The 12019-nt window shown below is 43.6% G+C and overlaps 1 protein-coding gene across 5 annotated transcripts in view; it reads left to right on the forward strand.

The window, feature by feature from the left end:
* The window catches only part of odf2l (outer dense fiber of sperm tails 2 like), a 63638-nt gene continuing 51619 nt past the window's right edge, over positions 1-12019 (forward strand). For 4 of the 5 annotated variants that reach the window (XR_010005350.1, XM_008109297.3, XM_008109300.3 and 1 more), the window contains exons 1-4: positions 1-149; positions 3009-3179; positions 4121-4284; positions 7178-7304. Coding sequence is in view for 4 of the 5 variants with exons in the window: in XM_008109297.3 (XP_008107504.1) it covers positions 57-149; positions 3009-3179; positions 4121-4284; positions 7178-7304 (555 nt within the window). In the remaining variant the exon portion in view is untranslated. Of the gene's footprint in view, positions 193-3008; positions 3180-4120; positions 4285-7177; positions 7305-12019 lie in introns of all 5 variants that reach the window. The other variant, XM_008109301.3, reaches the window with a different exon arrangement.

Below are 12019 nucleotides of genomic sequence, written 5' to 3' on the forward strand. Positions count from 1 at the left end.
GGAGGGGAAGAGGGCCAAGTCAGGGCGAGTGCTGGCTTCAGAGGGGCGAAGTGCGCATGCTCGCGGACGCTTCCGGGATGGAGGGAGCCAAAGAGGCGCCGGCGCCGCTCTGTTTTCGCGCCAGAGGATCGGCCATGGAGGGCAGCGGGGTAAAGAAGGCGCAGGGAAAAGGGAGCAAGGCGTGGAAGTGAGGTGTGGGAGGGAAAGGGAAAGCTGGGCTCTGGAGGGGTTGATTCTCCTCCCCTTAAGCCACTAAGGGTGCATCATTCTATAGTGTGGAATGACTGCAGCTTGCTACGGAGCCTTGGAAGTTGTAGTTTTGCAAGGCCTGAGTGTCGCCTTCTCTGCTGGCACCTCGCCAAACTACAACTCCCACAGCACACAGTCATTGGCCAAAGTGCCTTCATTCTACAGTGAACGTGTCAAAATGAAAGGCTGTGTTGAAAAACATATTTCCTCAGAGCATGGGCAAAGAGCATTTTTTATTGCCAGCAGTCCTCCCTTTTCTTATCTCCCCCTGAGATAAGGAAGGGCACTGGCGCTGGGTTTTCCTGCCATCCTGTGATGATGCCCCGAGGCAAAGGATCTCGTGTGTGTGTGTGTGTGTGTGTGTGTGTGTATACTTTCAGGACACCTGTGGATCTGAATTTCTGAGGACAGGAATACTCCACACAGCTGAATAAAATCCCTCATTTTCTGCTTTGAACTGGAATATTTGGCAGTATGGGCATTGGGCACTTCCACACAGCCATATAATTCTGAATATCAATGCAGAAAATCCCACAATATCTGTTTTGAACTGGAATATCTGAGTCCACATTGCCATATATTCCAGTTCAAAGCAGATACTGTGGGATTTTATTCAGCTGTGTGGAAGGGGCCTCAGGTTACCCAGTTCAAAGCAGATAATGTGGGATTTTCTGCCTTGATATTCTGGGTTATATGGCTGTGTGGAAGGACCCTTAGAATACAGAATCTGGTTTGTATTATCACTGAAATAAATTGTGTAAATATTCAAAAACAAATATGTTCTGGAAACAGGTACTGTACGTTCATATCTCCTTGGGGTTTTTTTGTTTTTGTGGGGTAAACTTAGCTGTATGAAACAACTTGCTTCACATCCTCAGTTAACCAAACTGAACCACTTCACTCAAATATAAACTCACTGCTAACATGCAAGTGGCAGCAATTATATGTGTGGAATGTCCAGGGTGGGAGGAAGAACCCTTGTCCTTTACTTGAAAGCAATGTTGTAATTAGCAAGTTTAAATTAGCATTGAGTAGCTATGAAGCTGCAAGGTCAATCAGTGGGGGTATCTGCATAGAGGTAGCCTGGCCTCTGTTCCCTAGAGGCATCCTCTGTTTGGGAGGTGTTAACTGACACTTGACAGTTTGCTGTCTGGAGTTCTCCTGTTTCTGAGTGGTGTTCATTATTTACTGTCTTGATTCTGGTGTGTTTTTTTTTAATACTGGTAACCAGATTTGATTCATTTTCATGGATTCCTCCTTTCTGTTGAAATTGTCCATGTGCTTGTGGATTTCAATGCTTTTCTGTGTAGTCTGACATGGTGGTTGTTAGAGTGGTCCAGCATTTCTGTGTTCTCAAAAAATATACTGTGTCCAGGTTAGTTCATCAAGTGTTTTGCTATAACTGACTTGGCTGGTTGAATTCGTCTGCAGTGCCTTTCATGTTCTGACAACATTTATATCAGACTACACAGAAAAGACATTGAAATCCACAAGCACGTCAACAATTTCAACAGAAAGGAGGAAACCATGAAAATGAACAAAATCTGGTTAGCAGTAATGAACATCACTTAGGCCTCTTCCACACAGCTGAATAAGATCCCACATTATCTGCTTTGAACTGGGATACATGGCAGTGTGGATTCAGATAACCCATTTCAAAGCAGATATTGTGGGTTATTCTGTCTTGATATTCTGGGTTATATGACTGTGTGGAAGGTCCCTCAGGAACAGGAGAACGCCAGACAGTAAACAATCAAGTGCCAGTTAACACCTCCCAAACAGAGGATGCCTCCAGGCAACAGGAACTAGGCTACCTTTATGCAGATACCCTCACTGATTGACTTCGCAGCCTCATGGCTACTCAATGCTATTCAAGCTTGCTAATTGTAACATTCACACTTGCTTTAAACAGACAAGGGTTCTTTCTCCCCCACACACACTCGCTTCACTGCCAATAGAACCTCTGAAGATGCCAGCCACAGATGCAAGTGAAATATCAGGAGAAAGGCTACTGCAACATGGCCATACAGCCTGAAAAACTCACAGCAACCCAGGCCCCTTTTACACAGCTAAATAAAATCCCATATTTTCTGCTTTGAACTGGGATATATGGCAGTGTGGACTCAGATAACCCAGTTCAAAGCAGATATTGTGGGTTATTCTGGGTTATATGGCTGTGAGAAAGGGCCCCGGTGATTCAGGCCATGAAAGCCTTCAACAACATATTAGAGCATCTCTGTCAACTTTATGTGGACAGAATAGTGATCTGTCCCATTATCAGCAGAAGCTGTTTTCTTCTAGCAATTATGGGGTATATTAGAATAAAGTTTGGTTTTGGAATTATGTTTGGTCCTACTCCATACAAACGTACTCCCCATAAACATGGCCTAATTCTTGTCCTTAAGTATAATATATTTGCTTTGGCACGACGTGTACTTCCAAATGAGTTGGTGCAGACACATGCTTTTAGGAAGTACAATGGAATATGTCACTTTTTCCCTTGGAAAAATTAAAAGTACAGTATTTCTGTGCCACATCACAAATTGTTTTTGAAAGGCTCATAATTACAGACACTATTTGCTATTCCTTTCAAGGGAAGAATTGCCATGAGAATCATGCAAATACAGTCAGCTGTCTGCATCCACGAATTCTGCATTCATGGAAAATATTGCTGTGATACGAATTTCTCTTGTGTATAACATGATTACCTTTGCTGTTTGTGTAACTTTGATGTGGTTTACATGTTGCTTGACTTCTAGGAAATAAGAACGATTCCATGCCTTACCTCTGAGGAAGCAGACAGACTTTGCTCAGTTATTGAGTCCTGTGATTTGAGTTTTAAAAGCGATGAACTTGGGATAGAAACATCCAGCCAGCTGGGAAAGTATATGAGTTCTCAAAATGAAGAAGTGGACGACTCAGACAACCATGTAAGGGGCAGAAATAGCATTAATGCAAATGTTGGTTATTCCCTAACTTACAATTACCAGTAGGGCCCCTTCTACGTTGCCTTATAAAATCCAGATTATCTGCTTTGAACTGGATTATATGGCAGTGCACACTCATATAATCCAATTCAAAGCAGATAATCTGGATTATTTTCTTTGATAATCTGGATTATATGGCATCCAGCCCCAGTTATGGAATAATACTCTCCCCGCAGAGACCTGATTGGTCACAACATTGCTTCTGTTTAAGCAACAAGTAAGCATAGATATTTATTAAAGCTTTTTGAGCTTAATTAATTTCACAACTCCTGTGCAATTCACTGAGCTTTAATTCATTTTAAACTATTTTAAGACAGTTTATCTCTTTCAACCTTTTTTAATTATTTAGTAAGTGTTTTGTCTTTTAAAGGGAGCCTAATAATTGTATTTTAATTTTTATAATTCTATTTCATGTCTGTGTTTTATGCCTAAGGCACTGTATAAATGCCGTTTGTAAGCCTCCTTGAGTCCCCCTCAGGGTAGAGAAAGGAGGAATATAAATATGATAGACAATTATTTGAAATTTGTTAGATTGATTTTATTGTACGCTATCCTGAGATTTTCAGGTAAATGGAAGGCTATAAATATTTTTTATATTTAAAAATTAGGGTAGCATATAAACAGCTTGAAAGTAATGAGTTCAGAGCAGCGTACAGTATGTCCCCGTATCCACTGAACGTACTGTGGAAACAGGAGGCCATGGATTATAGCGAACCCTATTCAAATCAATAATTTCCAATTATAGTTGCCATTGAGTTGCATTGGAGGACTAGAAAATTCTTAGGGCTTTCTTGGGGGGGGATGCTGTTATATGAAACTGTATTGATTTAATGAATAATATTTTCTAATTACTAAGGAGTAAAACAAAATCAATATTTTAAAAGCTTCCAGGCAACACTGAGGTGGAATCCTTGAAGGAGGACTGGAGTTCTTACGACAGACTTGTGGATAAACACCGAACCAAGATGAAGGAATTGCTGCCATGCCTTCAAGGCATGCCCCGGGATAGCTCCATGGAAGCAAACTCAAGTGAAGGTGAAACAAAATGGTATGCTTTACGCTCAGGTGACGAGATTACCTATGTCCAGCTTGGAGATTTTCTATAATTTATATTTTGTAGGATTTATTTGTATTTTGTTCAAAGAACTGTCATGCCTGCCTGTGGTACAATATGGCATGCATTTACAGGCAGTCCCCATATTACAAACAAGATAGGTTCTGTAGGTTTGTTTTTAAGTTGAATTTGTATTTAAGTCAGAACAGGTGCATTTTTAAGTGTAACTCCATCTATGTATCTATCTATAGATAGCTAATTTTCAATAGCATGTTTGTTTTGCTCTCTGTGCCCTTATTCAAAAGATTTAAACTCACTTTCTGTTCCTGGCTTGGCTTGTTGGAAACAAGGATTGGTGAGAAGGCTTCAGAGGAGACATCTTTTCCCCATGATAGCTGTTTCAGGAGTAAATTTCCCTTCCTAGGGATAGATTTCTCTCACTTTCTGTTGTCTCACCCCTGTTCTTAACTATGAATTGTTTGTAAGTCAGATGTTTGTAAGTCAGGGATTATCTGTGCCTCCTAGCACTTGACCCATCTCCTTCAATATGGTGCCATCTGTACTGTCCAGCTGAATGGGACTACAGCCCCACCATCCCCATGCTGGCTAGGAATAATGGAAGTTGTAGTGCAAGACACTTGCAGAAATCTAAGTAAAGCCCAACCTACACTGCAATATAAAATCCGTATTATCTGCTTTGAACTGGATTATATGACAGTGTAGATCCAGCCTTATGCCCCTTCCACACATCTGAATAAAATCCCACATTTTCTGCTTTGAACTGGAATATGTCGCAGTGTGGACTCAGATAACCCAGTTCAAAGCAAATATTGTGGGATTTTGTGCATTGATATTCTGAGTTATATTACTTTGTGGAAGGGCCCTTAGACTGCCTGAAGAGACAGGCTTAAATTTAAAGGTGTTCTGTGGGTTATTTAGAGCCCTCAGTGGCACAACGGGTTAAACCACTAAGCTGCTGAACTTGCTGACTGAGAGGTCGGCAGTTCGAATTCGGGGAGCGGGGTGAGCTCCCACTGTTAGCCCCAGCTTCTGCCAACCTAGCAGTTTGAAAATATGCAAATGTGAATAGATCAGTAGGTACCACTTCTGCAGGAAGATAACGGCGCTCCATGCAGTCCATGGCCACATGACCTTGGAGGCATCTACGGACAATGCCGGCCCTTCGGCTTAGAACTGGAGATGAGCACCACCCCCAGAGTCAGATATGACTAGACTTAATATCAGGGGGAACCTTTACCTTTATAGGTTATGTTCCAGATTTTATTTTTAATGTTGAAAATTACATGAAATCATATTTAAGTTCCAGAGATATTTAAACAAACTGAAATACTGTTTTAAACCCTAAAATTCACCTCAATTCTTTTTACCCAGTCTGAGTTAAGGTAGTGGGAATGTTTGCTAAATGACTGCTATGTACGTCACTGGTGAGCAACATGTAATCCTCCAGATATTGTCTGACCTTCTTACATGTGGATTTACTACACGATACTGAGCTATACAGAATGGCACCATTGTTGCATATGAGCTCTAGATAGCACGGGCAGTGGTTAGAAATAATAGTTGTTGCAGTACAGTTGCATATGCTGTGCAGCTTAACCTTGGAGTAGGTCATAGTTGTGGGAGAAGATTTTGAACAATCTGCAATACGTAGAGCTGTCTGTTGTATGAATTTTCCATTTCTGCCTGCAGGATATATCTTTCACCAGCCTCTACAGAGTCAGTTGTGTGCCAAAACATGGTCTATAAATGCTGGTAAAGCCACATGAGTGGAAATCGGCCATATGCAGACTGTTTGCAATTCCCATTTGCCAGCAACACCAACGGGCACGCCTTTAGTTGCAAAACGTTACTTACTAAAATGAGCGAGTACTCCTTAGTGCTTGTTGTTTTATTTGTTCAGTTGCTTCCATCTCTTTGTGATCTCATGGGCCAGCCCACATCAGACCTCCCTGTTGGCTATCACCACTCACAGCTCCTTCAAAGTCAAGCCACTCATTTCAAGGATACCATCCATCCATTTGGCCCTTGGTCGGCCCCTCTTCTTTTTTCCTTCCTTTTCCCCCAGCATCATTATCTTCTCCAAGCTGTCCTGTCTTCTCATTATGTGGCCAAAGTACTTCATCTTTGCCTTCAAGAATGCTACTTGCAGGGGAAAATGTTGCTTTATAAAAAGTAATTTGAATTTAAAATATAGGATCAGTTTAATTTTCTGATTTGCTTTCTGGCTTGTGTGCTTCATTCAGACAAACTCTTATTATTAAGATAGATATTCTGTGAAATTAAGAAATCATGAATATTTAAATGATGGCTCTGTGAAAAGACTCCTATGTTTACAGATTACTTCTAAAAGTTCACCTGCTTCTTACCAAAGAGACAGCACAAGCCACATTGCATTTTAAAAGAAGCATATAGCCTAGGAGGGCCATTCATAATGTACATTTTCCATCTATAAATCACTGTTCTAAGGAAGAAATATGACAACTGCATGCGGGTTATCAAATGGAGTAACTGCACATGTGTTTTGCTTTTTTTTTTGTTGCAATCTCTGAACCTCCATGGCTTTACAATGCATCAGTACTTTGTGGGCACAGGCCATACATATGCACACAATATGTCAAATTTGAGGCGGTCTCTAAACAAAATGTTTCTCCATTGAAAGTACTTGCAGTGCTAGGCAAATGAAAGTTTAAATCAGACAAAAAAATCTTTAATTGAAAGCAAAGAGTCCTTGTCCAGGTCCAAAAGAACAGTTAACCTTCCAAAAGCATTGTTTTCATGCAGAACTAGTTATGGATTTGTGCTAGCAAGTACGTTTCCGTAGTTTTCAATGTGCCTTATCCTTTTGTTTATATCTTCTCCTAATTAGGTTGTGGAAAGATGCCATAAATGACAAAGTCACTTTCCAGAAAAGGCTTCACGAAGCAGAGTTGGCAATCGGATCAGCAGAGATGTTTTTGCCCTCATTTAAAGAAACTCTTGCTCGAATTTCAAAAGTAAGTTGTACTGGCAAGGAAGAAATTTTCCTGATTTAAACATATTGCAAAATATCCTGTGGCGGATATGCAAACATGTGACCCTCTAGATATGATAACAGGGATCAGTACACATTTTGATGCCTCAGACCTGTTTCCAGGTATATTTGACGTATTAATTCCAAAAAAAAAAAAAAAAATGGCACCAAGGTTCTTCTATCTGCTCTAGTTTTTGAGATACAGAATATATGTCATCTACCAGTTGCCATCTGCTCACCCATAGAAAATCATGATAACCATACCCAAGAAACTAGAGCTGAAGCAGTCTGTCCAATGCAATTTTCTGAAACAACCTCAAGAATAGGTCTAAAATCAATACACACCAAGAAAAAATTGCTTTGTTGGGCTGTGTAATCATATCATAAGGGATATGATTAGATTGCAGCGCTCACCAATCCTAGCCAGTGGTAAGGATTCATAGGATTTACAGTCCAACATGTGTCTAGGAGCCTTACATTATTTTTCTGGAACTGGATTTTCCTGCCCATTCTCCCTTCAAGATCTCTGTGGCCCCTTCTACACTGCCATATAACCCAGATTATCAAAGCAGATCATTCACATTATCAGTTTTGGATTGGATTATATTAGTCCACACTGCCATATAATTCAGTTCAAAGCAGATAATCCGCATATTATATGGCAGTGTAGATGGGGCCTGAGGCCGCTTTTACACTGCCAGATAATCCAGATTATCAAAGCAGAAAGAACTCCCAAGTCAGAGTGGTTTGAACTGTATTATTTTAGTCTACACCACCATATAATCCAGTCCAAAGGAGACTATGAATGGGCCTGAGTTTGCACTGGCATATCATCCAGTTCAAAGCAGGTAATGTGGATTTTATATGGCAGTGTACATAGGACCTTACCTTCTTTTTTTGGAGCCAAGTGAAGACCCTTTTATTCTTCCTCATGGTGTCTGTGAAATGAGCACATGTGGTAGTAATTGCACCTAAGCATTACTCTCGGAACCTTTTAACAGCTGTTAGAGGTACTTTGGCTGCAGCCCCGCCTTCCTCCCAGGAAGCATATATTGCAGAGTTGGGGCTGTGGCCTTAGTTCCTTTTTTTTCCGACGCCTCACAGCAGCTCTCTAGGAACCTCTCGGTTAGATTATTGATTCTTGACATTGGACTGTTTATTTGACTATTCTACTAATTCTATAAAGTACTTTGGCTTGACTTGGACTTCTCTACACTATTCTACCTTCTGGCTCCCTGACTTCGGAATTGGTATGGCTTCTTCTATTTCAAAGAACTGTTTGGCCTGTGGCTGTAAGCTGCCTGAGGCAGATGGCCATGATAAATGTCTTGTATGTTTGGGGGAGGCTCATGGAGCAAAGAATTGTTTGGTTTGTGCGGCCCTTACACCGCAAGCCCGTAAAAGCAGGGAGGAAGCGCTGAAAGCTCTTCTCTTGGAGCGAGCTCTCTTCCCGGCCCCATCTACAAGCGGCTCCCAAACGCCACGGCAGGGTAAGCCAGCTGAATGCCGGCAACATACTTCCTCAGCAGTCTCGCCGGCTCCAAAGAGGGCACGTTCCACTCCTCCTGCTCTCCCTACTCCCCAGAAGACCTCCGGTGCTGCGGCTGAGAGCCGCAAGGGGAAGAAGAAGCGTGCAGCGTCTGAGGCATGCAGCGTGGCCACGCCTACTGTGCTGACGTTGCCAGAAGGGATATGGCCGCTGGCTCTGCCCACATCGGGGCAAGAGCATGGAGGCAAGGCGTGCATTATGCCGCCAACGCAGGCCTCGCCAGCTCCGGTCATGGGTGTGGCCCTGCTCCCCGAGGTGGAGACAGCCCACCCGTCGGGAGAAGAGCTAATGCCGCCCACTCTCCCTGCGGGGATGGGAGAAAGCCACAGGGCGAGGAAAAAAGCGGCTGAGCCCACTGCTGGGCAGCCTGCTTCTGGAGAGGCCAGTGTAAGGAGTACTATGTCTCCGTTTCTCACTGCCTCCCAACCTATGGATCTTCCTTGTGAGGAAGGGGTATTGTTTTCTCCGCAGCCAAGTGCTGCCTCTTTTCTTTCACATACTCCATTAAGCCGTAGCCATAGCCAAGGCTTTTTTCCATCGCCTCCTCAGAGGCAAACACTGAGCACTGTCCCTACAGAGTGGAGTAGACCATTTACTCCCCGGGCAGATTATGTTCATCGCTCTCCAGGAGGAAGGGCTTATTTTTTCGGTCCCATATTGGTCCAAGACCAACAGCTGCCTCAACCAACCTCAATCCCAATACAAGCAAATCCTGTTGTACAATCTGCGCATCAAGGCCTCAGCACTGCTATCGTTCCGACTTTAGGAGCTGATATTCCATCATATTCTGCATCAGAATCTGACTCTGATGAAGGAAAGGAGGATGTGCAAGCAGTGGAACTCCCAGTGGACCCAGAGACATCAAGTTTTATAACCCTGATGTCACGCCTGTCTAGGGCACTGGAATTGCCTGTCACTGAGGCAAATCAGCCCTTGGCATGCCATCTTTTCCCAGCAGAAGAGCAGCGTCAAGCAGCTCATTCAGCTACAGCTTTGCCTGCAGTACCATATTTATTGCAGCTTGCAACTGCACAAGACATTGCCCCATCACTGATAGGCGCAGTTCCACGAAGGAGCGATGCCTTGTATAAGATAGACCTAACTTCTGCTCAATGGGTCGCAAAACCGCCTAGACCTAATTCGGTAGTCACCAAGGTAATGCAGAAAAAACGTTCAACGAAGACCCATTTGACACCCTCAGATAAAGAGGGCAGGAAATTGGAAGCAGTAGGCAAGAAAGTACACTTAGGGGCAGGATTGTCAACACGTTTTGCACATTATGGAGCCTACATGGCAGCCTACCAGGAGTATCTATGGCAAAAGATAGCCCCTTACTTGGAGGCTTTGCCACAGGACAAACGTGCTCTTGCTAAAGTTATCCAGCAAGAGGGTCTGGCCTTAGCCAAGTCACAAAAGGAAATGGCAAAAGACACAGCAGAGGGAGCAAGCAGAATGTTTGCAGCTGCGACTGTTATCCGCAGACATGCTTGGCTACGGGCCTCCACACTATCTGAAGAAGGCAAGCTTCTAGCAGAGGACCTACCGGTCAATGACAAGTGTCTCTTTGATCCCGAGACAGATGCAAAGCTTAAGGAGACCCCGGAGGTTCGCCAGGCGGCGAACAAATATGGTTTTCCTCCAGCGTCCCGCTATCGGGGCAAATCATATCCAACTGTCTCTTATACTAGGAAGCAGTATGACACCACTAGCAAACCCCTTCCACAAACCTCTCAGACAACTTACACTCGGCCAGCGGCACCATCTAGGCCCCGCTCGCAGGGTAAGGGGAAATATCAACCAAAGGGGAAGCGGCGCTTTTAGCACTGCTTGTCCCCATTGCTCAATTCCTTTAGCACGGCACACAGGTGATCACGTCCCTTCTCTTTCTCCATTGTGTTCCCTTCCTGGGACACAACATGGAGATCGCGAAACACTTCCTGTTAAATTTGGAACCCGACTGGCAGAATTTGCTTCAGTTTGGAAATCAATAACTATGGACAAGTGGGTCCTAGAAATTATAAGTTTTGGTTATTCAATTGAATTTTTTCATGAGCCGCACATAGGCTCTGTGAAGACCACCCTGTCCTCAAAGGTCTTGCAGGACGAGATAACTACTTTGTTGGAGAAAGGGGCAATTGTTCCCCTCCACCCATCCTTCTATTCTCATGCTTTCTTTTCAAAATACTTTTTAGTTCCAAAAAAAGATGGTGGTCAGAGGCCAGTATTGGACCTCAGAGACCTTAATTACTTTATTCATTCTCGTAAATTTAGAATGGTGACACTTGCAACCATTCTTCCACTTCTGCCAGACGGGACGTGGTCAATAGACCTGAAGGACGCATACTTCCACATTGCGATAGCCCCTTACCATCACAAATACTTAGCATTTAAGGTGGCACAGCAGGCTTTTTGTTTTAGGGTGCTTCCGTTTGGGATTTCTACCGCACCAAGGGTTTTTACTAAATGTATGGCCGTGGTGGTGGCGCACCTCCGCCTTCAGGGCATCACCGTTTATCCTTACATAGACGATTGGCTATTAGTTGCACACTCCAGAGAGGCTCTGCTACGGGATTTAGACTACACACTATCCCTTCTCAATGATCTCGGGTTGGTAGTCAATCAAAAGAATTCACATCTTGTTCCTGTGCAGAGAATACGATTCATCGGAGCAGAGCTGGATTCCATCACCAGTATGGCATATCTGCCGGAAGATCGCTTCCGATCCCTACGAATAGCATTGCTCCGTCTCGTGCACAATGTGGCGCCAAAGGCCAAAGATGTACAGTCAGCCCTGGGACACATGGCTTCAACAACATCTGTAACACCATATGCACGCCTGAGAATGAGGCCTCTACAAGCCTGGTTTCTCAAGGTGTTCAATCCTATGCTCCACAGTTCACATATTCGTCTGTCTCTTCCGTCACATGTTCGCCAATCACTCCAGTGGTGGTTGTCTCGGACGAATGTGTGCAAGGGCATTCCATTCAGGCATTGCGAACCAACAGTGATGGTGACGACGGATGCCTCTCTGGAAGGATGGGGCGCCTATTCTGGCTCCCTAGTGGTCAGTGGCAAGTGGACGCCTCAAGAGTCTCAAAGTCACATCAACTTGTTGGAAATGGTGGCAGTGCAAAGAGCCCTCCAAGCCT

This window comes from Anolis carolinensis, chromosome 4, assembly GCF_035594765.1.
Source record: "Anolis carolinensis isolate JA03-04 chromosome 4, rAnoCar3.1.pri, whole genome shotgun sequence".
NCBI classification, from domain to species: domain Eukaryota; kingdom Metazoa; phylum Chordata; class Lepidosauria; order Squamata; family Dactyloidae; genus Anolis; species Anolis carolinensis.